General features: G+C 33.8%; 1 protein-coding gene, 1 long non-coding RNA gene and 1 pseudogene across 9 annotated transcripts; 1 reads left to right on the forward strand and 2 right to left on the reverse strand.

Annotated features, from left to right (window-relative positions):
* Nucleotides 1-9,127: 9,127 nt before the first annotated feature.
* Nucleotides 9,128-9,982, reverse strand: LOC107619920 (uncharacterized; annotated as a pseudogene).
* Nucleotides 9,983-14,165: 4,183 nt separating this feature from the next.
* On the forward strand, nucleotides 14,166-16,262 carry LOC148578959 (uncharacterized). Its single transcript, XR_015902998.1, has 2 exons — nucleotides 14,166-14,610; nucleotides 16,020-16,262. It is a non-coding gene; the product is annotated as an uncharacterized LOC148578959 (long non-coding RNA).
* Nucleotides 16,263-17,453: 1,191 nt separating this feature from the next.
* LOC107624267 (uncharacterized) lies at nucleotides 17,454-24,559 on the reverse strand. Of its 8 annotated transcripts, XR_015903031.1 has the most exons (14): nucleotides 24,275-24,559; nucleotides 24,065-24,148; nucleotides 23,807-23,937; nucleotides 23,617-23,714; nucleotides 22,966-23,054; nucleotides 22,773-22,881; nucleotides 22,513-22,667; nucleotides 22,356-22,426; nucleotides 22,037-22,151; nucleotides 21,818-21,920; nucleotides 20,618-20,757; nucleotides 19,912-20,108; nucleotides 19,092-19,177; nucleotides 17,454-17,848 (listed from the first exon to the last, which is right to left on the reverse strand). XR_015903031.1 is itself a non-coding variant. In XM_088503356.1 (11 exons), exons 1-11 carry the CDS (start codon nucleotides 24,458-24,460, stop codon nucleotides 20,966-20,968), a joined length of 1,167 nt encoding a protein of 388 aa, XP_088359482.1. In that variant the 5' UTR covers nucleotides 24,461-24,559; the 3' UTR covers nucleotides 20,908-20,965. The 8 variants fall into 8 exon arrangements, 2 of the variants coding, with proteins under 2 accessions (XP_088359482.1, XP_016182242.1); XR_015903053.1 differs by lacking the exon at nucleotides 20,618-20,757 and having other exon boundaries at nucleotides 19,092-19,182; XR_015903037.1 differs by lacking the exon at nucleotides 19,092-19,177.
* Nucleotides 24,560-27,780: the final 3,221 nt, after the last annotated feature.

The raw sequence follows: 27,780 nt of genomic DNA on the forward strand, positions 1-27,780 counted from the left end.
AGGATTATTGGATGCTATTCCAACACGAGTGAGAACCGACAGATGATTAGCCATACTGTAGCTGTGCCTGGTATTTTTCATCCGAGACGAGCAATCCGACAGTTGATTAGCCGTACAGAAACCGTAGAGGACCATTTTCACTGAGAGGATGGATGGTAGCCATTGACAACGGTGATCCCCCAACATACAGCTTGCCATAGAAAGGAGTATGAATGATTGAATGAATGCAGTGTGAAAGCAGATATTCAGAAGGAACAAAGCATCTCCATACATTTATCTAAAATTCCCACCAATGAATTACATAAGTATCTCTATCTTATTTTATGTTTTATTTATCTTTTAATTATTAAAACCTCATAACCATTTGAATCTGCTTGACTGAGATTTACAAGATGACCATAGCTTGCTTTAAGCCGACAATCTTCGTGGGATCGACCCTTACTCACGTAAGGTTTATTACTTGGACGACCCGGTGCACTTGCTGGTTAGCTGCATGGAGTTGTTAAGAAACAAGTAGATTATTGATGAGCGGATATTTTATACGCTTTTTGGGGGAATTTTCATAAAGTTTTTAGTAGGATCTAGCTACTTTTTAGTATATTTTTATTAGTTTTTATGCAAAAATCACATTTCTGGACTTTACTATGAGTTTGTGTGTTTTTCTATGATTTCATGTATTTTCTGGCTGAAATTGAGGGACCAGAGCAAAAATCTGATTCAGAGGCTAAAAAAGGACTGCAGATGCTGTTGGATTCTGACCTCCCTACACTCGAAATAGATTTTCTAGAGCTACAGAAGCCCAATTGGCGCACTCTCAATTGCGTTTGGAAGTAGACATCCTGGGCTTTCCAGCAATATATAATAGTTTATACTTTGCACGAGTTGAGATCACGCAAACTGGTGTTTACCGCCAACTTTCTACCCTCTTCTGGTGTTAAACGCCAGAACTGGCATAAAAGCTAAAGTTAAACGCCATAAACAGGCAGCAACCTGGCGTTTAACCCCAAGAAAAGTCTCTACACATGAAAGCTTCAATGCTAAGCCCAAGTACAACCAAGTGGGCCCCGGAAGTGGATTTCTGCACTATCTATCTTAGCTTACTCATTTTCTGTAAACCTAGGCTACTAGTTGAGTATAAACAACTTTTAGAGATTTATTTTGCACCTCATGACATTTTACATCTGAATTTTGTATCTTCTATGGCATGAATCTCTAAACTCCATGGTTGGGGGTGAGGAGCTCTGCTGTGTCTCGATGGATTAATGCAATTACTACTGTTTTCCATTCAATCACGCTTGTTTCTATTCTAAGATATTCATTCGCACTTCAACATGATGAATATGATGATCCGTGACACTCATCACCATTCTCAACCCATGAACGCGTGCCTGACAACCACTTCCGTTCTACCTTAGATTGAATGTGTATCTCTTGGGTTCCTGGCTCACGAGTTTGACTGCCTCTCCTAACAACAGAGCATTCAATTCGTGAGAGCAGAGTCTTTGTGGTATAAGCTAGAATCAATTGGCAGAATTCTTGAGATCCGGAAAGTCTAAACCTTGTCTGTGGTATTCCGAGTAGGATCTGGGAAGGGATGACTGTGACGAGCTTCAAACTCATGAATGTTGGGTGCAGTGACAGTGTGCAAAAAGGATCAATGGATCTTATTCCAACATAAGTGAGAACCGACAGATGATTAGCCATGTACATGGACCTTTTTCACTGAGAGGACGGATGGTAGCAATTGACAACGGTGATCCACCAACATACAGCTTGCCATGGAAGGAGCCTTGCGTGCGTGAAGAAGAAGACAGTAGGAAAGCAAAGATTCAAAAGACAGAGCATCTCCAAAACTCCAACCTATTCTCCATTACTGCATAACAAGTATTTATTTCATGCTCTTTTACTCTTCGCAATCAAAACTGAGAATTATTATTAATATCCTGACTAAGAGTTACAAGATAACCATAGCTTGCTTCAAGCCGACAATCTCCGTGGGATCGACCCTTACTCACGTAAGGTATTACTTGGATGACCCAGTGCACTTGCTGGTTAGTTGTGCGGAATTACAAACGTGTGATTGCAATTTTCGTGCACCAAGTTTTTGGCGCCGTTGCCGGGGATTGTTCGAGTTTGGACAACTGAAGGTTCATCCTGTTACTTAGATTAGGAAAAGTTGTCTTTTTGTTAGTTTAGAGTCTCTTATTTTCTTTTCAAAAATCTTATTTTTCCTTGAGTTTAGTTTCATGTTTTAAGTTTGGTTTTCATCTTGACATTTAAAGTTTTCTTGTTCGTTTCCCTTGTTTTCATCTAAAAATTCTAAGTTTGGTGTCATTTTGTAGTTTTTCTCTTTCCTCATAAAATTCAAAAATCAAATATATATATATATATATATATATCCTTTCCTTTAATTGCTCATAATTTTCGAAATTTTAGTCTTATTCTATTATTGTGATTGAAAAATTTTAAGTTTGGTGTTTTCTTATTAAGAAAGTTTCAACATTTAAAATTTTGAAATCATATCTCTTTTTCAAAACCTCCTAACCACTTTCTCTCTCTTTTTTCGAAAATATTTTACAAAATTTTTCAAAATCTTTTTAATTAATTAATTCTTTTAGTTTTCAATTTCCTTTTATTTTATTTTATTTTAATTTCGGTATTTAAAAAAAATAAATAAATAAAAGAATAAAATTTTTATAATCCACATCATCTCCCTTTCTCCATCATGGATCTAAGTGGAAATGAACAGTCCAGAAGGAGTCTGGCATTATATGCTAATCCCACTACTGCTTCATATGGGGGTAGTATATGTATACCCCCCATTAAAGCTAGTAATTTTGAGCTAAATCTTCAGCTCATTATCATGGTGCAGCAAAATTACCAGTATTCTGGTCTTCCACAGGAAGAACCTACTGAGTTTCTGGCACAATTCTTACAAATTGCTGACACAGTACGTGATAAGGAAGTAGATCAGGATGTCTATAGACTATTACTATTTCCATTTGCTGTGAAAAATCAAGCTAAGAGGTGGTTAAATAACCAACCCACAGCAAGCATAAGAACATGGAAACAGTTGTCAGACAAATTCCTGAATCAATATTTTCCTCCTAAAAGGATGACACAGCTAAGGCTGGACATCCAAGGCTTTAAACAAGGGGATAATGAATCTCTTTATGATGCCTGGGAGAGGTACAGAGAGATGTAAGGAAATGCCCCTCTGAAATGTTTTCAGAGTGGGTGCAGTTAGACATCTTCTACTATGGGCTTACAGAAAAAGCTCAGTTATCTCTAGACCACTCAGCTGGTGGATCTATACACATGAAAAAGACGATTGAAGAGGCACAAGAGCTCATAGATACGGTTGCTAGAAATCAGCATCTGTACTTAAATAGTGAGTCCTCCATGAAAGAAGAAGCTAAGGCAGTATCCACTGACTTTAGTCCTCAGGAACAAGTTGCTGAACTCAATCAGCAACTATCTTCTATAACAAAACAATTAGCAGAATTTAAAGAGATGCTACAAGAAACCACCAATGCTAATAAGGATATGGAAACACAATTGAATCAGACAAAACAGCAGTTATCAAAATAGATAACAGAAGAATGCCAAGCAGTTCAATTAAGAAGTGGAAAAACACTAAATACCTCAACTCAAAGCAGCAGAAAGCCAAGAAGAGAACAACTTATAGAGGAAGAGCAAACTGCTACCCAAAATCCCTCTGAGGACAGTAAGAGCCCAGAGAGGAATAATTCTGGCATTCAAACGCCAGAAAAGGGTGAAAAATTGGCGTTAAACACCCAGTGGATGCCCAGTTCTGGCGTTCAAATGCCAGAAAAGGGTGAAAAGTTGGCGTTAAACACCCAACCCATGTCTAGTTCTGGTGTTCAAATGCCAGAAAAGGGTAGGAATCTGGCGTTAAACACCCATCCCTCCTCCTATCCTGGCGTTCAAACACCAATGAGGGATCAGACACCTGTAAGTGCTGATAATAAATCCCTCAAGAAGACTTCTCAACTTGCCTCTGTAGGAAATAAACCTGCAGCAACTAGGGTTGAAGAACACAAAGCCAAAATGCCTTATCCTCAGAAACTCCGCCAAGCGGAACAGGATAAACAATTTGCCCGCTTTGCAGACTATCTCAAGACTCTTGAAATAAAGATTCCGTTTGCAGAGGCACTTGAGCAAATACCCTCTTATGCTAAGTTCATGAAAGAAATCTTAAGCCATAAGAAGGATTGGAGAGAAACTGAAAAAGTTTTTCTCACTGAAGAATGCAGTGCAGTCATTCTAAAAAGCTTACCAAAGAAGCTTAAGGATCCCGGAAGCTTTATGATACCATGCACATTAGAGGGTACTTGTACCAAGACAGCTCTATGTGATCTTGGGGCAAGTATCAACCTAATCCCTGCATCCACTATCAGAAAGCTTGGCCAACCCGGATATGTCTTCAACTTGCTGATGGGTCCATTAAATATCCATCAGGCATAATTGAGGACATGATTGTCAAGGTTGGGCCATTTGTCTTTCCCAATGACTTTGTAGTGCTGGAAATGGAGGAGCACAAGAGTGCAACTCTCATTCTAGGAAGACCTTTCCTAGCAACTGGACGAACTCTCATTGAGGTCCAAAAAGGGGAAGTGACTCTGAGAGTCAATGAGGATGAGTTTAAGTTGAATGTTGTCAAAACTATGCAGTATCCAGACACATCAAAAGATTGCATGAGAGTTGATATTATTGACTCTCTGGTAGAAGAAGTCAATATGACTGAGAGTCTCGAATCAGAGCTAGAGGACATCTTTAAAGATGTTCAGCCTGATCTGGAGGAACCAGAGAAAACAGCAGGACCTCTGAAAACTCCTCAGGAAGAGGAAAAGCCTCCTAAACCCGAGCTCAAACCACTACCACCATCCCTGAAATTTGCATTTCTGGGAGAAGACAACATTTTTCCTGTAATCATAAGCTCTGCCTTAAAGCCACGGGAAGAGAAAGCACTAATTCAGGTGCTAAGGACACACAAGACAGCTCTTGGGTGGTCCATAAGTGATCTTAAGGGCATTAGCTCAGCCAGATGCATGCACAAGATCCTCTTGGAGGATAATGCCAAGCCAGTGGTCCAACCACAAAGGCGACTGAATCCAGCCATGAAGGAGGTGGTGTAGAAAGAGGTCACTAAATTACTAGAGGTTGGGATTATTTATCCTATTTCTGATAGCCCCTAGGTGAGCCCTGTCCAAGTTGTACCCAAAAAGGGAGGCATGACAGTGGTTCATAATGAAAAGAATGAACTGGTTCCAACAAGAACAGTTACAGGGTGGCGTATGTGTATTGACTACAGAAGACTCAATACAGCCACCAGAAAGGATCATTTTCCTTTACCATTCATAGACCAGATGTTAGAAAGACTAGCAGGTCATGACTATTACTGCTTTTTGGATGGCTATTCAGGCTATAACCAAATTGCAGTAGATCCTCAGCAAGAGAAAACAGCATTCACATGTCCATCTGGAGTATTTGCCTACAGAAAGATGCCATTTGGTCTATGCAATGCACCTGCAACCTTTCAGAGATGCATGCTCTCTATTTTCTCTGATATGGTGGAAAAATTTTTGGAAGTCTTCATGGATGACTTCTCAGTATTTGGAAACTCATTCAGCTCCTGTCTTGATCATCTAGCACTTGTTCTGAAAAAGTGCCAAGAGACTAACCTGGTTTTAAACTGGGAAAAATGTCACTTTATGGTGACTGAAGGAATTGTCCTTGGGCACAAAATTTCAAATAAGGGAATAGAGGTGGATCAAGCTAAGGTAGAGGTAATTGAAAAATTACCACCACCTGCCAATGTTAAAGCAATCAGAAGCTTTCTAGGGCATGCAGGATTCTATAGGAGGTTTATAAAGGATTTTTCAAAAATTGTAAAACCTCTGAGAAATCTGCTAGCTGCTGACACGCCATTTATCTTTGACAAGGAATGTCTGCAGGCGTTTGAGACTCTAAAAGCTAAGCTGGTCACAGCACCAGTCATCTCTGCACCAAACTGGACATTACCATTCAAACTAATGTGTGATGCCAGTGAGCATGCCATTGGTGCAGTATTGGGACAGAGGCATGACAAACTTCTGCATGTCATTTATTATGCCAGCCGTGTCTTAAATGACGTACAGAAGAACTACACAACCACAGAAAAAGAGTTGCTTGCAGTGGTTTATGCCATTGACAAGTTCAGATCCTATTTAGTAGGATCAAAAGTGATTGTGTATACTGACCATGCTGCTCTTAAATATCTACTCGCAAAGCAGGATTCAAAACCTAGGCTCATAAGATGGGTGTTGCTTCTGCAAGAGTTTGATATAGAAATAGGAGACAGGAAAGGGACAGAGAACCAAGTAGCAGATCACCTGTCCCGGATAGAACCAGTAGAAGGGGCGTCCCTCCCCATTACTGAGATCTCTGAAACCTTTCCGGATGAGCAACTCTTTGCCATTCAGGAAGTGCCATGGTTTGCAGACATTGCAAACTATAAAGCTACGAGATTCATACCCAAGGAGTACAGCAGGCAGCAAACAAAAACAAAGTACTACTTGTGGGATGAACCATATCTCTTTAAGAGATGCGCAGACAGAATAATCCGTAGCTGCGTGCCTAGAGAAGAGGCACAGAAGATCCTATGGCATTGTCATGGATCACAATATGGAGGACATTTCGGAGGTGAGCGAACAGCCACAAAAGTCCTCCAATGTGGCTTCTACTGGCCTACCCTCTATAAAGAATCCCGAGAGTTTGTACGTAACTGTGACAGTTGTCAGAGAGCTGGTAATTTGCCTCATGGTTACGCCATGCCTCAGCAAGGGATCTTAGAGATTGAGTTGTTTGACGTATGGGGTATTGACTTCATGGGGCCTTTCCCACCATCATACTCAAACACTTATATTCTGGTGGCAGTAGACTATGTATCTAAATGGGTAGAGGCAATTGCAACACCCACTAACGATACTAAGACAGTGCTGAAGTTCCTCCAGAAACATATCTTTAGCAGATTTGGTGTCCCCAGAGTATTAATCAGTGATGCAGGCACTCATTTCTGCAATAAACAGCTTTACTCTGCTATGGTCCGATATGGAATTAGCCACAAGGTGGCAACTCCATATTATCCACAGACAAATGGGCAAGCTGAAGTCTCTAATAGATAACTAAAAAGAATCCTGGAACGGACTGTAATTTCCCGTAGAAGGGATTGGGCAAAGAGCTTGGATGATGCTCTATGGGCATACAGAACAGCATTCAAGACTCCTATAGGAACTTCTCCATAACGATCAACTTTACCATTGGGTTTGTAATTAGTCTTGTAAACCCACTTTACTCCAATCGGCTTCTTATCTGTTGGTAAATCCGTCAGCTCCCATGTGTCATTCTTCTCAATGGCATGAATCTTCTCATCCATTGTTTTTTTCCAATTGTTGTCTTTAGAGGCTTCTTCAAATTTCAACGGCTCACAATCTGAAAATAGAGCAAAGTTTATGATTTCTTTATCGGACGGATCGTTGTCATTGCCAACTTCATAATCTGCTAATCTAGCAGGCAGTCTCCGCTCTCTTTGCGATCTTCTATATGATTCTGGTTGTTCAGTTGTGTCAGGTTGCCTTTCTTCTACTTCATCATATGTATTTGGAATGATAGTTAGCTGCTTTTCTATCTTTTTGTTCCAGTCCCACATGTCTTTCTCGTCGAACGTCACATCTCTGCTGATGATTACTTTCTTTGTTTCTGGATTGTACAACTTGTATGCTTTTGAGTCTGTGCTATAGCCGATAAAGATACACTTCTCGCCTTTGTCATCTAACTTCTTCCTTAATTGATCTGGTACGTGGGCATAAGCAATACACCCAAAGACTCTGAAATGATGAATGGAAGGCCGCTTTCCACTCCAAGCTTCCTCTGGAGTTTTATCACGAACACTTTTTGTTGGACACTTGTTTAAAATATGAACTGTTGTTGCGACTGCTTCTGCCCAAAACTCTTTAGGCATTTGTTTTGACTTGAGCATGCATCTGACCATATCCATGATGGTTCTGTTCTTTCTTTCAGCAACTCCATTTTGTTGAGGAGTGTATCTAGTTGTTAAATGGTGTTGAATTTCGTGTTGCTTAAAGTATTCTGAACACGCAAGATATTATGTTCCTCTGTCTGTTCTGAGAATTTTGATTTTACAGCCACTTTGTTTTTCGACAAACGCCTTGAATGTCTTAAAGACATCACATTCTTCTGATTTTTGCTTCAGAAAGTATACCCATGTGTATCTACTAAAATCATCAATAAAAGTGATAAAGTACCTGCTACCACCATTACTTGGAACTTCTACAGAACAGATATCTGAGTGCACAATTTCAAGTAATCTTCTAGCTCTCCATGACTTTCCTGTAGGGAATGGATCTCTGTGCTTCTTTCCCAGTTGACAAATCTTACAAACACAATTGGGATTATGAATCCGTGGTAGACCAGAAACAAGTCCTTTTCTTGACAAGTAGTTTAGGCCAGAAAAATGGAAATGCCCAAACCGCATATGCCACAACCAATTATCATCAAGTATCATAGAACTCATGCAAGAGGGATTAACATGTTGAATTTTTAACGGAAACATTCTGTTTGAAGTCATCTTTGCTTTATCAATGAACCTTCCATTGTTGTTAAATACAGTGCAATATCCACGATAAGTTATCATCTTATATCCCTTCTCAGATAATTGCCCCATACTCAGTAAATTGTAATCAAGTTCAGGAGAATAGAAAACATCAGAAATATAACTTAGAGAACCATCTTTCAATCTAATTGGTATGCGCCCTTTTCCTTCAATAGGGATCTTTGTACTATTACCAAATTTCAATAATAGTTTAACTGAATCATCTAATGAAGAAAATAACTCCTTTCTACCAAACATATGATTACTGCAAGCATTATCCAAGTACCATATATTTTCATCTTCAGCACATGAATTACTTGTAAAAAATAAAGTTTGAGTACCCGGATTATCATCAATATTTTGATGCTGATTTTCTGCCACGTGTGCTTGATTGTTATCCACCATTTTGAATCTACAATCTGTTGCTTTGTGTCCATACTTTCCACAATGAAATCAGTTGAAATTGGTTCTTTCTTGATGAAAATTTCCTCGACCTCTTCCTCGATTGACAGGCCTGAAATTCGTTCCACCTCTTCCTTGATTAGGTGGTGTAAAATTATTGTAACTTCCTTGGTTGTAATTGCTATGACCTCTACCTCTGAAACTTCCTCTACCTCTACTTTGAAAATTAAAACCACGACCTCGTCCTTCTTGTGTACGGTTTGATTCTGCAACATTGTTGAAATTCACTCGACTTTTCAGGGCTTCCTCGGTTAATTTTTCAGACTTCTCCAGTATTCTACTGATGTGACTTTCCATGGTTCCTTGCAACTCTGCAATCGTCATGCTGTCCATATCGTGTGACTCTAGTATCGTAGTCACCACATGGTCATACTTCATCGGCATGGTGCGAAGAATTTTCTCCACTACTTTGCTATCGGGCATATCTTCTCCATAGACTCTCATCTTATTGACAAGATATGTAACACGAGTAAAATATTGCTCAACAGTTTCTGAGCTTGACATCTCGTACCTTTCATATTCTCTTCTTAAAGACTGTAGCTTTGCTTTTTGAGCTTTATCTACGCCTTTGTATGACAGCTTCAACGTGTTCCATGTTTCCTTTGCACTTTTGGCATTTGCTATTTTGCCAAACACCGTATAATCTACTCCTTGATGAATTTGAGATAGCGCCAATTGATCTCTCCTCTGTTGAGCAGCATCTGCTCCTTCTTGCAAACCTGGTTCAATGAAATTCTACAGGTTCTGGGCCTTCAAATAGGTAGACATCAAAGTCTCCCAATAACTATAATCAAGTTTCCCATCTAACTTGGGACCGGACCACACAATATTGAAAGTGTTTGCCATACTGACTCTATGAATAAACAACTATGTGAGAACTCTCCCACACCTCACAAACTCTCAAACACCAGACGCTGGATTAACCAGCTCTGATACCAAATATAAGTAGGATACCCACACTTAATTGGCCCAGGATTACTCACTCATATAAATGATGCTATCATATTTTTAATTTTTCAAACTCACTAACACTCATATTAACAAGAAGAGAATTTTACAAAAAACAAGTACTAAGCATTCTTTTTCATATATGGGACACAAAATACAAGAGATGCACCACCTATTTATAGTTGTATTTGGCAGTTTTAAAACTAAACAACTTGTAACCTAAGCTTAATGATTAAGCTTGGATATAAGGCGGTAACTTATTGAAAGTTGTAGAAGAAACTATCCAGCTGTAAATCTTTGAACATTTGACCATGATCCTTTGTAACATTTCTAGTTACTTCCATAATAATCATTTCAAATTTTACTTCCTTCAATGTTTGACCAAGTTTTGACTAAGCTTTTGTAAATGGCGGTGAATGATTTTACAAGTTGATTTAATTATCAACAATTATTAATTGATGGAAACTCAAGTGAAGTCGACTTCACGTCAAATTGATACCTGAGAGTCATTGGATGAAAATTTAGTCAAATCAGTCAAATCAATCAAATCATCTAATGGCTTTCGGGTATCAACTTCACGTGAAGTCGACTTCACTTAAGTTTTAACTTTATTAATTACCTCTTCATTCACCGTTTACCATTTATTATCCAAACCCTAATTCTTCTTTCCAAAAAAAAGTCAAAACTCTAAAAATATACTAAAACATAAGATAAAAAATCATTTAAATTTTACGAAAAAACATACAAAATATAGAAAAAAGAATCATCTAAAACTAATAGAAAGAATTTTCAGAAATTTAGGAAAAAGAAACATAAAAAATTAGTTAAAAGAATCATTCAAAAACCAAATAGGAAGAGGAGAAGAAGAGCCATATGGTAGCCGGCAACAATGTCTTGGACGGCGTTGCGTGAACGGTGGGAGACTCGCGGTGGCGTGTTGCGAGGAGGAAGTCACGGAGGCCGCGCATTGTGAGTGGAGGAGTTGCCATAGATTGGAGTTGTTGATCGCGCGTCGCGAATGGGACCCTGCGGTGGCTGCGTCGCGACAGATGGAGGCCGCGATGGTGTTCGACGGTGCAGATGCGTCGGGATTATGATTACGCAGCAATAGAGGCCAGTGATGGATCCAGAAAATTTTGTGAGTGGGGGCAAAATATACATAATATGATAATAATTTTTATAATTATATTTTGTTATTATAAAATATAATTAGTCTTTAAATTATCTAATCAACAAATTAAAATACTAAAATAATAATTTAAATAATAATATATAAATTAAATTTCATTTTTTTAGGTTTTATATTTTGAAAAGATTAAATAATATTTTCATTCTCAATACAATCAAATGTCTTTCTTTTTATATATGTCGGTTAAATAATCATTTAAAAGTTCATCTCTCATATAATTACAAAATCGATTCTTTATATTATTCATATTTAAAAAGTTTTTTCAACTGATGTTATCCAAAAAACTAAAGTTAACTTTAAAAAAAAACACCAATGAATAAACAGTATTATTTTGATTTTTTATTTTATTTTTATTATTATTATTATTATTATTTAACCATTTTTTATTTAATAGTCAATATAAGATTAATATTTTTATTATTCATTTTTAATTTAATATTAAAATTAGTTTAATAAGATAATCTATTTAATTTGAAATTAATTTAACAGAATAATTTTATATATTTATAATCAAATCTAATAAAATATTAGGCTGAATTCTATTGACTATCAAATATTTAGATTAAATGAATATGTTATTTGTTAAATATTAAAAGTTTTTTTTTATCACTTTTAATAAATATAATATTTATTAGTTATTTTTATCACAATTTTTAAATAATTTAACGATTATTTTGTCTGCGTCTGAATCTTTTAGATATCAAATTGGTAGTTACTTCTATTTTAAATAAATAATCAAATATATATAATATATATACACAGCACAACAGTGATATTCACTAAGTATATAAATATATTTTTTCAAATTTTAAATTTTTTTTTTTTTTATCAAAGATAGGAGACTCGAACCCGCAACCTCTTAATTGAGTATGGGGAGACTATGTCATTTGAGCTATTACTCATTGGCTTTAAATTTATTTATTAGTCACAATTATAAAATAACAAATCTATAATTATTTCACTCTTTCTTTTTAAAGGTTGTTGTAACAAATTTATTTAAATTTTGAATTATTATTTGTTTTTTTATCATTGAAGTTAATAAGTGAAATTCACTTATAGTGGGGTTAAATTTAATTATATAGTGGGGGCAAATAAATTTTATTATTATATATTAGTTAACAAATTTTTAAATTCCAATGGGGCACTTGCCCCCACTCCCTTCAACATGTATCCGTCCCTGATAGAGGTTGCTATGTCCAACGAAGAGGACGACGGCGAGACGCGAGAAAGAGGCCACGCAATGTGACGAAAGACGCGGTGGTGGTTGTGGACGGTGGTGTCGAAAACTGCGTGGAGACGGTTCGTGGATGGAGTGATTTGACAATTTTTAAATAAATGAAAAGGAATTAAATTTTTATGGACTATTTTTATTGTGTACTATAAATATGATTAGAATAAATGTAGATAGAATTTTTTTAAATTTTAAATTTTAATTTTTACATTTTATTTATTTATAAAATTTAAATTATAATAAAGTTGGCTTATGTTAATCTGTAGAAAAATTATTTTCTTATATTTTTTTTTCTGACAAGGTATTAGGAGTTGGGACCTAGCGTCCTATTATGCTTGAAAAAATATATAATCTAGAATCTAGCTAAAATGCTAAATAATTCCGTTTCTTAAATTAATTTTTAGGATTAAACGATGCATTATATTCAATTCTAATATGTAGAATAAGCTTTGGGATATAAAAATGGTTGGAGAAATTCATGGTGGGGAAGAGAAGGATTTTCTTTTTTAAGGTTTGTCGAGAGTAGGAACGGCAACGAGTAAGGTAAGATATGATTTAAACCCAATCCTAATTATATTTGTGAATTTATAATATGCCAATTTTAAGTTTACATGTAGTAATTCGCAGGTATTTGATTTTATCTGCGAATCTAAAAAAATACAATATTCAATAATTTAATAATCTAATGAGATTTTAAAATTATAATTTGGTAGTTATATATTACTAAATAAATTTGATTTTTATATAAATAAAAATATTAAATATCTAATTAAAAATTTTGGCTTAGTAGTTAAAGATTTTTTTATATAAATAAAAAATTCTTAGTTTGACACTCATCCTTAAGACCTTAACACATTTTTTATATAATATAACATAAAATTTAATTTTGATGTATTGTCAGTGTAAAATAATTTTACACGTATATCTATTTACGTAACACTACATTAGTAAAAATAATTATATTTTATATTAATAATGTGAATAGTCATTTAAAAAAATAGATATAATTGCAGGACGAATTGATCAAATAAAATTGAATCTCAAACCGCAATCTATCCAACTTACTCCACACTCAATTTTATCCGCAGCCAATTAGAATGATAAGATCTTTTCAAATTATTAGGTTATATATGCCTATAAACTAATGGTAAAAGTACAAGTAATATTTTTTTATTATGTTGAATAAAGAAATGGTATTTCATTTCTCAGTTTAGAAGCAACCTAAGGTTATCCAATTAAGACTTTCTTAAACGAAAATAATTGTGTCTATTTTTTGTAACGGAACAATGGTAAACTTCTATTTAGATATACCATATACATATGCAAAATCAATTTCATAGATTACTAACTAAATAAATATAAGTGTGAAAAAGGAATAAAATTTATGGGGTTTGATTTGTGGATGATAATGGTGATTATCCACAGTCTCCAATTTGCATGGTCATTTAGGCTCTGGCACCAGTTGGCTCTCGTGCATTCGTACTTTATTATTATTCTCATATTATCCATTCATTGATTCCAACCATGAAACTATGCAATTGCTAATATGATTTTCTATTTAATGTTTGCATTATTTTGTTTTGCAAACTTATTTCAAATTAGCACTATTTCTATTTGCATTTTAATAAGATTCGAAGGGCTGCAAAAAAGGGAAAAAAATAGTAAAAGAATTGAATGCAACTCTTTTAGGGCCATGGATTCCTTACTCCCACTTTTATGTGGGAGTATCATTAGCCAACACTAAAATAATTATAAAAAGAACCCCATTCTTTTGTTTTTAAAAAAATCAATAATTAGATATTGACCCTCTAATTACTTTTTTTTATACATTTTTCTTTTTTCTCTTTAATTTCACTATTTCAGATTCAACGTAGTGGTGAGAGTGAGACATTTGGTCTGTTAGGGTTTTTTTTTTCCTCTTTCAATCACTGTAGCGGTGTAGCCATTCTCTCTTCCTCTCCCTCCGCAGTCTCTCTCGTTCCCTTCAGCCGCCGCCGCAACCCGCTTCATCCGCCGCCGCGCAACAATCTTCCGCCGCTGCGCAACCCGCTTCCCCTGCCGCCGCGCAACACGCTTACCCGCCGCCGCAACCTAATTTTCTATTAGGTGTCGTTTTCTCCCAATCTCTTGTATATGATATATTTTATTGTTAATTGTCTCTTTATGTGTTTTAATCTATGTTAATTGCTTTCATACTTTTTGTATAATTCAAATGTGCAGTTGTCGTTTAAGCTTTTGATTTTGTTCTTCAAAGTCTCGCCTATTTGTTTTTCTTAATATTATACAGTAATTTTCAATTCTCTTTGAAGACATGTTGTTATGGCTTACGAATGAACTTGTGTCAATTTTATATGAGAAATAAAAGGTTCCACAGGTCTAGCATACACACACAAGTGGTACTAAAACTGCAAAGATAATTCTAAATTTTACTGACATTCAATTATATTTTTGTTTCTGAAGTAGTGTCTCTTTTTTGTTTTTGTCATATTAATTACAAACACAACAATACTACATGAAGATTGTATTAATGTTGATCGCTGGTTTTAGAGTTCATAATCTAGAAATAGATGTTATCTCAAAATGAAAATGAAAATAACAATAATAAATATATAAAAGTATTGCTGGGTTTTTAACATGTGTGGAATTATAGCATTGGTTAGTTTTAGCAATTTTAGCACTTCAGAGAGTTATGTTTTTCTTACTTTCAGATAGCATTGATTAGTTTTAGCAATTTTGACTAGTTATGTTTTTTGTCGGTGGAAGATAAAAATTTTGCAAAACCGTTTACATTTGTTGTTGAGAAACATTGCTATGCCATTATTATGCATGGACTAGGGTTCAAGTTCAGAAGATATTATAGCATATTCATAGAAGTTGTTGCATGTTAATTCAATCTATTATGTTTGTATTATATTTTATTACTGTCAAGCGATTACTTGGCTTAGGATTATGCTGTTCTTGATTCTTGTATCTGACATTGTCCTACCACATTAGTGTATCATTATGTTTAAAACACAATTCTTAGCCTTTTCATGTGTTTATGCAAATTAGATTATTAACATTGTGATTGAGTATCTATTTTCTTTTGTTTGGCTTGGAGTTGAAATTGTCCCTGTCCTCAATGGCCCAGTTTCATAGTGGTTGCTCTCCAAGCCTGCAACTAGTATGATGATGACTTGATTTTCACTTTATCATGCTTAATTTCTGTATTTTTCTGTTCATATCTGCCTGACTTTTTAGCTAATGATTATGAATAGAACCAGCTAGGCTTGGTAATAATTAGTCATGTAGTTCCACCTGTTTAGTGTTTTATTTGCTGGTATTTATGACCGTGTTTTATGTGATTATCTGATTGATGGATCTTATGTAAAACTAACTGTATTATGCTGGTTCTTGTTCAATAAAGTGTTAGATAATTAGTATATCTTAAATTTTTAATTGGATAAAAAGTAACTAGGAATTGAATATTAAAATCAGGCTTGGCTGCTTTTTTTATTACTTGACTTGTTTTTTAGGTGAATCAAGAGCAGTTCTGATACACCAATTATCGAAGAAGCTTACACAAATATTTTCATTCAAGTTACATGGACTTGCTGTTAGATCAACTTTCTATTCATCTCGTTCCATTTTCTTTATTTGTACAGAGTGTTTATTTGTACAAAGCAGAATGTTCGTGTGTATGATAAACTCTTCTTTATTAAAATAAAAAATGTGTATAGTATATATATTTTATAATTATAAAAACATTTTAATTTTTACACAGTAGCATTTATCCGGTTGTAAACCATTAAACCATTTACTTGCACAATTTCGTTGTCACTGTATTTACATCTAATTATTAGGAAGCTTTAAATTAATTAAAAAACTTAATTTAAAACATTACCTAAGAAATTTTAATTTAAACCCAGGAGAACATGGCGCACAAATTTTCACACAACCCATATCCCTCTTAAGACTCTAACCTCTAATAGATCATGCATGGAAAAAGATGAAAAGTTTCATATTTCTATTAATAATATTACGCAAATAAATTTTGTATAACTATACAAGACAACTACATAAAAAGAAAATATAATTAATAATATAATACATAATACATATTACATGATCCTCTATTTTTATGTAACTTGCCTTGTATAATTTTCTATTATAATTATTTGTGCTACAACCTTGTTGAACATTTTATATCCGTTAATCAAAATTTTTATTAATTATTACTTGTTATATATTATAATAAAAAACAAAAAATTATAGTTTAATGGTTAAATTGTGTTGAGCTCTTTTGCTTTTAAAAAAAATATATAATTTAAAAAATAATTATATTACATGTATATTAAAATCAGTTATTAAAATTAACTATTAATATATGATGCAAAAAAATACCAAATACACACTAAAAATGAATTAAACTATATATGTATTTATAATTTGACTGAGTTTGACCAGATTAATTTTTCTAATTTTAACCAATTTTGACCAAATTTAAACTGACTTATAATTTGACTGAGTTTGACCAGATTAATTTTTCTAATTTTAACTAATTTTGACCAAATTTAAACTGATTTTTACCGAGTTGATTATTTAACCATTCAACGGTCTGGTCAAATTAAATTTAATAATTATGTCTAAAAGACACCAATAACAAATTAGTTCTTAAAATTTTATCCTTGACGACCTTGATTTCTCTCTCTCCAAGTGGAACACCCAGACTCCACCTCTACAACTGGTTCGACATCACATGCAAGTGAAAGCTAATGTCCAAGGATCGGAATAATAGGATGCCTTGATTGTTTTTAACTAAGGTACAATGAAAGTCCAAGTTATTGATATATAAATGTAAATTCGAGAATAGGGTAAGGAGGAAATAAATTAGAAGAACCAATCTTTTAATTAAGAATTGGTTTCAAAATATTAGGTCTCTAGCCAACTACTTTTATCTAATTCAAGACTTTGGTTGAATCAGTAGAGTCATGCAAAATATACTTCCATATAGAGAAAACCAACTTCTGAATGGTATAGCTATTTAGGTAGCGTTTCCACAAAACCTTGTATAAAAAAACTGCTATATAAGGTATAGATTCAATCATATAAAGAAAAAAACTCTCTAAGATAACCAATCTTCGGTACCAAACAGAAAAAGGTTAACCAATTTTCACCAGCTCATTCTTGTAACGTTGCACTTGAACAGGCACTATCAAATTGTCATCTCCTTGCTAAATATGGCTGAACCTTCATTAGTTGGAAATAGATTTTGCAAATCCAAAGGACTGAATTCCCACTTCCCAAATGCAACATTTAAGTCACGGTGGACACTTTTATGTTCTCCTAGCTGTCTTACCTGTGCCTGTTTAAGACCCAAAATAAAAACAATTAATATGGCAGGAGCTGGAAAACTAATTATTTCTTTAGAGGCTGGAAGGCATAAAGTATTCACGTCAAATGATCCAGCAGAAAAAGAATATCAAGTTAAAAACAATTACAAGGAAAGCTTAATTAAAATGAGATTAACCAGAAAGTAAATGGTACTCAAATCCACTACATCTCAAAATAAAAACATGTCTGAATATAAGTATATACTACTTTACTAGTAGACAAGACATACAAGAATGCTTAATTAGCTTCTTATATGTGATAAGTTGCTTTTGCATTTGTCAAATAAATGTAAAATCAACAAGCATGATACAGTTCAACAGTGTGTAAAATATAATTTTCTGTGATTCGATAAGAATATAACATCTAAATTTGTAGTTATCACAAACATATAATTTCAATAGAACCTTTAAAATTTCAAATTTCATTATTACTAACAACATTTCTGGATACAAAGGATAAAAATATCAGGAGACATCAGGTAGTTTACTTATTTATTCATTTTGGTGAAACTGGATTTATTAAAGAGGCAAAATTGAAAAAATAAGAAAACAATTAGCTCCTACAATATCCATCTCCCAATGTGTTTTTCTAGGAAACATCTGGCAGCTTGCCCTATGACAGGAAAGAGAATCCATAATATACAAGAGAGCAACAATGACAACAGATCGTCTTTAATTCGAATAACAATTTTCTAATACTATTTAAATAAGTTGCTTAAGTAATTTGAAAGAAGATAAGAAGAAGAGTCTTGTCCCACTAGATGAGGTCAGCTAGTGGAGCAAGACTCTTCTTTATGTGTGAAAAACAAGGCTAAACATATTAAAAGATACTAACAAGTTGAGACAAACTATTTTATTTCTGAAAGAATTGATAATTAGATATTTTCAACAACATAAAAGTATGTATGTAAACATTACCCCAAGCCACAGTGAATTTTTCACTAAAGTCAATCTCCTTATTTCTTGTTTTTTGTTTTTTTTTTGCTTGAATAAATTATAGTATAACAGAGATTGGAAGAAGATAAAGTCAGCACCAAAAATCCCCAAAGGCTATTTCTATAATACTTCTAAAGGCTAAATAAAAGTAAGTATTTTGTGGCTTGGATTGCCTCATTCTAAATAACAAAAAAGAAGAAAAAAAACACAAATACAGGTGCTACAAATCTCAACAAGCAATTTCTTATGACAATCTTCCGCACACAAGATAAAGGTTACCTCAAAAAACAAGAACAGATGAGGCAGAAGCTCCTTAATTAAAAGATGCACAGCAGCCGTTGGGTTTTGTGTGCCTCTTTCCTCTCCTACACTTTTTCATATTTTGTTTATTAACTACTTGTTATGCTCTAAGATTCAAAATTAATGAATATTGTCTTATTATTATACTTTAATTTTATATGCTATTACACCTTTTCAGTTTGCACTCGAACAGTAACTGATCTAATTAACTAAATCAAAATTACACATGTAGTCAACTTTATATATTTGTTATTATTATTTTCATTTTGAGATCACCGCTATTTCTAAATTATTGGAACTCTAAAACCAGTGATCAACATTAATACAATTGAGAATGATTTCATGTTCAATGTTCCAGTAAATATGCAGCAATGAGTATTTCAATTGAATTATGTAGTGTTGTTGTGTTTGTAATTAATATGACAAAAACAAAAAAGAGACACTGCTTCAGAAACAAAAATATAATTGAATGTCAGTAAAATTTAGAATTATCTTTGCAGCTTTAGTACCACTTGTGTGTGCATGCTAGACCTGTGGAACCTTTTATTTCTCATATAAAATTGACACAAGTTCATTCGTAAGCCATAACAACACGTCTTCAAAGAGAATTGAAAATTACTGTATAATATTAAGAAAAACAAATAGGCGAGACTTTGAAGAACAAAATCAAAAGCTTAAAGGACAACTGCACATTTGAATTATACAAAAAATATGAAAGCAATTAACATAGATTAAAACACATAAAGGGACAATTAACAATAAAATATATCATATACAAGAGATTGGGAAAAAACGACACCTAATAGAAAATTAGGTTGCGGCGGCGGGTAAGCGTGTTGCGCGGCGGCAGGGGAAGCGGGTTGCGGCGGCGGCTGAAGCGAACGAGAGAGACTGCGGAGGGAGAGGAAGAGAGAATGGCTACACCGCTACAGTGATTGAAAGAGGGAAAAAAAACCCTAGCAGACCAAATGTCTCACCCTCACCGCTACGTTGAATCTGAAATTAAAGAGAAAAAAGAAAAATGTGTAAAAAAAAGTAATTAGAGGGTCAATATCTAATTATTGATTTTTTTAAAAACAAAAAAATGGGGTTCTTTTTATAATTATTTTAGTGTTGGCTAATGATACTCCCACATAAAAATGGGAGTAAAGAATCCATGGCCCTCTTTTAGAGGCAGAATTTTCTCCCTGTTTTGAGTGTTGAGATTCACCAATCACCACCGAAATTAAATTGTGCCTCTAAAATAGTAAAATGGCATAGGCCTCACATATATTCTATCATCTCATGAATGAGCAATATAATGAATTAGTTAGTGTGTCTTTGTCTCGGATTATATAATTTGCTATACTTTGTATTGGATTTGATAAATTCAAATTCTAAATCAAACTCAATTTGAGATGATATCTAGCAGTTTGAAGTGGGCCGATTAAAAACAGTAATCATATTAAAACTCTCATACATAAAAAAAATTTAAAATTATGTTCAAATAACAAGAGATGAAGAACCTTTGATTGTCCTAGTTCTTTGATTCCGCTTCTCAAGGATTCGCTCTTGCAATTCTTTCCTCTTTCTGATCGAAATTCTGAGCTATAGCTACTGTGTTAAATTCAATTTCCTAACTTGGCTTCTTGTTTGTATTTTTTCCCTTTAAAAAACAAGTCTATTGTCAATTGGTAGAGAAGCATAATATTATTCATTTCGTGTTATCATATTCCGTCTACATCAACTTAGTGAAGTTCTATTTTATTTAAAGAAGCTTCTATTCAACAGTGTAATCATCTTCTCTTCTCTTCTCTTGATTAAGTTTTGAACTTTGATTTATGGACCCTTGCAATGCCTTACTGATTAAATGGTTAATGCATCACGAACAAAAATATCTCTAGAAAAAAGAAAAATACATTATACATAGTAGGAACTCCAAAAACAACACAAAGGTACAAAAAAGAGCCGAGATAATACTCAATTTAGTACCTAAACTTGCATGCAAGCCTCAATTTAGTCCTTAAAGTTTTAATTGCCTTTATTTAGTCCCCAAACTTTGTGAACATAACTCATGTTAGTCCTTTAAACAATTTTCAACGTACAAACGTTAACGGAACACTATCGTGAACAGCCGAATGCCACACTAAACTTTGTAAAATGATGTCGTTTTAGTTTTGGCACTCAAATAACCCAAAAACAACATTGTAAATAGTGTTTATTAACATTTTACCTAACAAAATAAGTGATACGATGCCCTTTTTGAGCTATTTAAATGCCAAAACCAAAACTGCATCATTTTACAAGTTTTAACTAGTCTATAACAGTGCTCCATTAACGTTTTTATACTAAAAATCGTTTCAGGGACTAATATGAGGCACGTTTATAAACTTTGGGGACTAAATAGAGGCAATTGAAACTTCAGGAACTAAATTGAGACTCGCATGTAAGTTCAAGGACCAAATTGAGTATTAAGTCAAAAGAGCCTACTTCTAATGAAAGAGAAAAGTTTCAACAAAAAACTATAAATTACACATAACCAGTCATGATCCTCAAAGTTGAGGACTAAGGTAAATGCATATATTCCTATCCCCACATCCAAAAAGTCTAACAAAAACATCTTAATTTTTTTTCTAATACAGGGGCAAGGTCAAAATTTCAGTGTATTGTATTATGGGAAGGTGAAAAAAGTTGAACAAAAGCATACTCGTCTTTGTAAGGCAAACCTGCTTCGCAAGAAGCTTCACATGCATACACCACAATTGAAGCCCAATCCAAAGAGTCTGCTTCATTGTCTACTCCAAAGTAATATAGCAGCTGTGGTAAAATCTGGCGCCACCAACAATAATAACAGCTTATTAACTAAAACTCTAAAAGTAACATCAACACCAATAGAAAAACCATGAAGAACCTTTCGAGCAAAAACTTCTCGCCTATCTAACTACCTGAAATTCATGACATCTTGGTCCACCACAATAACTGCATTTAGGGATATCAGCATTGGATGGCCGACCACTCGAAACAGGCCATATTGGCTTCGCATTTGTATCCCTATAGTACCTGTAGTTACCATAAGTTTGTATCAGTCAATTGAATGGAAATATATCTTGAAATCAGTTCAATTACTTGGGTTATTTTGAATTTGTTTATCCCTTAGGCAAGAAAATCTGGTTTTGGAACATTTTTAGCAAATAAGCTGCCATCATGAAGACGCTGAAAGAAGTTCTTCAACTCAGTTAAGCACTCTAAATAAATAATAATCACCTCAACACTTGTTCGAGGGCCTTGGCAATGCGTTCTTGGAAGTCAACCCAACTCTTTTTGTCATCATCACCCTGTTTGCAAATAATATTGTGAGCAAATGATATGCTTAAACAATAAGCAAGATAATTTCAGTGATGAAAACAGCTGCAGATAGTACCTGAAAACTATCCATAAGTGAATTCATTGTGTCATCAATCTTGTTCTTCGAGATCAAGGAATTAGATAAGTCGTTATCCTCAGGAATGTCTGTGTTATATTCACTTTCGTGTTCAATGATGATTTCAAATTCAGGCCACACATTCTTGCTTCCAACTGTATGGTAAGACATCAGATGTAATGAACATTATGCTAGAAAGTATTAAATTTTAGATTAACCTACGTGACTCATGAAATATACAGGTCTTAAACAACTGTGACCTTTATGAGACTCCAATGAAGTGGCTCCAGTTTTATTCGATTCGCCAATAGGTGAAGAAACTTTCATCTGCTGGCAAACAAATTTATGACCTGAGCGCCAACTCATTACCTGCAAATTGAAAATGGGAAGGAATTTTATAGGATGAAATTTGTGAAAAGGAGACTAAATGAGACATTTAATCAATTCAACTACCTGGTGTTTCTCAGAGCAGTACCACACCTGTCTACAACTACTGCAGAGTTTATCTCCTTTCCATGTTCCACACCAATTGCAAAGAGTAGCTAAAAGAAAGAGAGAATCCTATCTTTTAATAAAATATGCCTAATCAATAGAAGTACTAATACAGCGATCTTAATGTAAAAGCAGGCCATATATCAGTCATATACAAAGCAAAAATAATAGTAGAAATAATGCAGAGTATAAGAACAATAAAGATACAATGTAAGAGCAACTTGTTTGTGGAATCAAATTTTGAGATTGAAATGTAGCAAAAGCATGGTGTCACAAGATCAAAAAGATGGGTTGCATCTTGCATGTACACACACATGAACTCTATAACTCATGCAATAACTCTAGAATGCTACTCTTCATGATGAAACAGTCACCGGTTAAAAAATTCATAAATCAACAGATACAACTAAGAAAACTAGCAATTGAAAAACAGAACAGACACCACATAGAGACAGAAGCAGAGACCATCTGATAATCATGGATACCCATTTTCCCAAGATACAAAATCACACAAACACTAGAATTAATGAATCAAATTGCAATAGCAAATACATTTAATATATGTATGATACCCAACAAAAGAGCCAAAAAATAAAATGATGATAAACCAACCTCCAATGCCAGAAGGTTTGTAATTCCCATCATACTTAGGCGGTTCACTTGAGTAAAAAGGATTAAAGCGAGGTAACTGACAACGGAAAACCTTCACACTTCAATAAATCATTACACAATCAGAATTGATTGGCCAAAAGAACCCCAAAAAAATGGAAGAAAACTTTCTTTGTTGTCAGACATTACCAACCTTCTAGATGGCTTCTCCGGGTGGCGTTTCCACTGCTCATGCTGATCCCTGAGAAGACATTTCATGGAACGGCACATGAAAACAAACAGCATCCGATGAAATGCACTTTCCTTCTTAGTAGGTGCATAAACCTATCATTTCAAGAATTCCACTAATCCCTTAGCTGGGTAGAAGAAAAAGGATATATCCTACTAATTGGTGCAGCTAAAACTTCTCCTAACTTGAAATTTCACTCACATCTTTGAATGAATAGAATACCTGAAGCAAGAATTGTAAAGGTTCGCCACAAATGTCACAAATTGATGACCTCCCTAATGGTATATCCACAGGATCAAGCCAAGCCTACACCAATATTCATAAAATGAACATACGACCATAAAAAATTGAAACTTTCCATTTTTTTATATAACAGCAAGGTTTTAGTTTCATTGAATAAGAGGGATGAACACAGAAGCATAGTGGGAGTACCGGTACTCCGCCAGCTTTGCTGGGGAAAAATTGGCGCTCAAGAGACCATTCATTTTTGGGGTTCTCAACGAAACCAAGCGTGACAGCTTCTTCTTCTTCGTCATCGTCGTCGTCATCATCTTCGTATTCGTCAATTCGAAGGGACTTGAGCTTCTCGGCATGGTCTCCTATGGCGTCAACGTCCATAGTAGTATGCTTGAGAACGAAGGTTCAGGAGTAGGGTTTTAGGCAAAGCTCTGAATATCAAACCAGTCAGGCTATCGAATAAATGAACCGGATTGAACCAGATTAAACCGGATAATAAAATTTCTGAATAAACAACTTGTAGTTGACAAGATAGAGTGGGCTTGCAGTTCTCTTTGTTGAAAACCCAAGTCCCATGAAGCCAAGGCCCAAAATTTATTATATTAATCCATAAAAGCTAATTCTGACCGTTATATTAATCTATAAACTCTTTCTAATAATAAATTAGCGAATAAAATATTAAACTAATTATAATTTATTATGCTAAATACAGAGCTAAACGAAGTCGTTTCGTCTTGATGATTAAATAAAGCAAAAAATAAAAAGACAAAAATTTATATAATGTGTAGATCGTATTATATTATTATCTGCCTCATCCTCCAAATCAAAATGAGGTTATTTAATTTTGTGTATAATTTGATAATATTTCGTTGATTCAATAAAAAAAATCTAAAAATTAATATAGTAAATTTTGAATATAAAAAGTAAAATAATAAAATCAGTAAATGTTAAAGATGACTGTCATAATCTAGTCAGGCAAATTTATTTCCTTAATAAAAGTTTATTTTATTTAAATTTTTTATTTTTATCCGTACTTAATTTTTCGAGCACATCTTTAATGATTTGCTCTCATAAACGGAATAAGAAATAAGTTTTTACCCAACTCCCTGTTGTTGAATTGGTGGGATAATAAGGGGATAGATGTTGATGGCAACCCAATGCAAAAACTAGTGTAACACCGACAAAGAAAATGTCAACCACAACTTGCAAGGCAGCATAGAGATTAGGCTGACTTGGCTCAAAGCATATTAATTAAGGAGTAAAGAAATTGGAACTTGGCCAAACAATAATAACCATATGGTTTTTATTAGGAATCACGTTTTCAAATCCATTAACCAAATACACCGTTATTAGACCTTTTTCATCATAGATACGCATCATGCATGGAGTATATATCAATGAGAAGTTTGTTTCTTACTTAAGAATTGTAATAGATCGTTTGAGCATTATGCAATAGTGATTTGGCCATAGAAAAATGGGGGAAAAGAAGTCGATTGAATATATAATTTTGATCTAAGGAGGAGACCATATCTAATGATAAAAAAAAGCTGCGTAATAGTGATTTGACCTCTGCCTCACGTACTGCTCCAAACACGTTATTATTAAGACGACGACCCATGTGCATGTGATCATGGTGCCTCAACAACAAATGCATGACGCCTTGATTGTCCAAATGTTTAATTTGCATAGTTACTTGTTCATTTATATTTGTAACTACATAGATCCATGAAAAGCAATAACTAAAGGAGAACAAAGCTAATACAAAGTAAAAAGAAGTACAAATGAATTTTTTTCCTTAAAAATTCAGATCCAGTCAACTTTATATAAAATTAATAGTTAAAAATAGTTGAATGATCTGACTAAATTTTCATCTAATTATTTTTAATTATCAATTATACTTGAAGTTGACTACACATAAATTTCAACAAATTTTTTTTAATTAGCATATATATAATTTTGCCACATATAAAAAGTTAAGTTATAAATAGTGTTATAATAAGAAATAAGTTTGGTCCCAAAGGCATAAGGGGATGTTGATGGCGAGCGAATGGAGAAAGGGTAACGCCGACACAGAAAATGCAAAGCAGAGGTTAAGCTGATAATTAAGGATTAATGGAGTCTGCAATTTTTGCTTGCACTTCACTTTACACGGCGTGACAGCTATATCTGATATCTCTCTCTAGCTAAAACCATTACATACTCCTCTCTGCTCTCTACTCTCTCTAGCTATACCCACCACCATTTATGATTTGTTGACTAAATGAAGCCATAAACACTGCTCTCCTTCTCCTTCATTCAATTCAACATCTCTCATTAATTCCCTTTGGAAAAGCACACTCATTATTATTGTCTATTGAGTTGCATCGTTAATTGTTGAATGGGTCAAAGTTCCATCATAACAAATTAAAATTAAAAGGAGATAGAATGAGATATACAAGGTTATTGTTTTATATATGTGTTAATGTTGCGAGTGTGAGGAACGCATAAAGTTAGTCCCACATTACAGAAAGTAAGGAAGAGTGAAGAATTTATAAGATGAAAAACTCATTAAATTATTATCTTTAAGGTTTTGAGTTGGATGTGATATCTTTTTATCTTATGTTCTCTCGCTTAATTACCCATTAACTTTCTACCTTAAGGTTTTAAGTTTGATATCTTATGTTTTGTTAATATATGTCTTTAAAATAGATGATAAATTTAGAAAAAAATTAATTTGTAATATTAATATATATCTTTAAAACACAAGATATATAAACCCTTTTGATAAATTGAGGCATATCATCCATTTTAATTTGTAGATATATATGTGCAAATTAATCCACACATCACTCCCTAGTCTTGTATTTTGTTACAGTTGTCTCCATTGACATTTTATCTATAGCCATACCCTATCTATGTTTATATAATAATTTGTTTCATTCAAATGCTATATCTAACCATGTGCGTGACCGATATGCTGATCATAATAGTTTGTTGTCAATCAATAATATTAACTAATCCAGAACCACCAATATTCATGCCTAATTTAAATCTACTGAATGTTGAATAATGCGACTTGAGATAACAAACATTGGTATATGGTGCAACCAAATAAAATTAAATCACCCTTATTAGGCGTAGGCGACGATGCATACTATTTTCAGACAAAGATATTTTTCTTTTTTCATAAGGAGAAATAATGATTACTGTAATTCATATTAACCAATTTTGGATGTCATCATTTCATACATGTTATTATATCTTTTTTGTATTGAACATTCCCAGTAGCCAGCTAATACTATTTATTTAATATTTTACCCAGTTTATAAACCATTACCCCGTTTATAAACCATACATATGATTTTACTAGGATAAAAGTTCAGGTGCAATCGACTTTATGTGAAGTTAATAATTGAAAGCCGTTAAATGATTTAACTGATTTGACTAAATTTTCATCTAACATTTATCAAATTTCAACTTCACGTCAAGTCAACTGTAAATGAGTTTTCACATTTTTTTTTTTTACTATAGATATAGTTTGGTTCCATTGAGTAACGAACACCAGCGCGAGCCCAATTAATATGATAGCGACAATACGATATATAGGAAGTAGCCAATGTGAACATTTCTTTTAATTTGTGCTTAATTAATTCAGTTAATTGGTTAAATCGAATAACCACACCCCTCCTAGCGCATCATAAAATATATACATATAATATATA

This window comes from Arachis ipaensis, chromosome B10, assembly GCF_059453495.1.
Source record: "Arachis ipaensis isolate K30076 ecotype BB chromosome B10, ASM5945349v1, whole genome shotgun sequence".
In the NCBI taxonomy this organism is placed as follows: Eukaryota; Viridiplantae; Streptophyta; class Magnoliopsida; order Fabales; family Fabaceae; genus Arachis; species Arachis ipaensis.

Coding starts and splice junctions, on each gene's coding strand:
- LOC107624267 (XM_016326756.3), bottom strand. CDS start 24,460: ATGGACGTTGACGCCATAGGAGACCATGCCGAGAAGCTCAAGTCCCTT. Junction 22,882..22,965: donor ACTGCTCTGAGAAACACCAG/GTAGTTGAATTG, acceptor TTCAATTTGCAG/GTAATGAGTTGGCGCTCAGG. Junction 22,152..22,355: donor GCCCTCGAACAAGTGTTGAG/GTGATTATTATT, acceptor TGGTAACTACAG/GTACTATAGGGATACAAATG.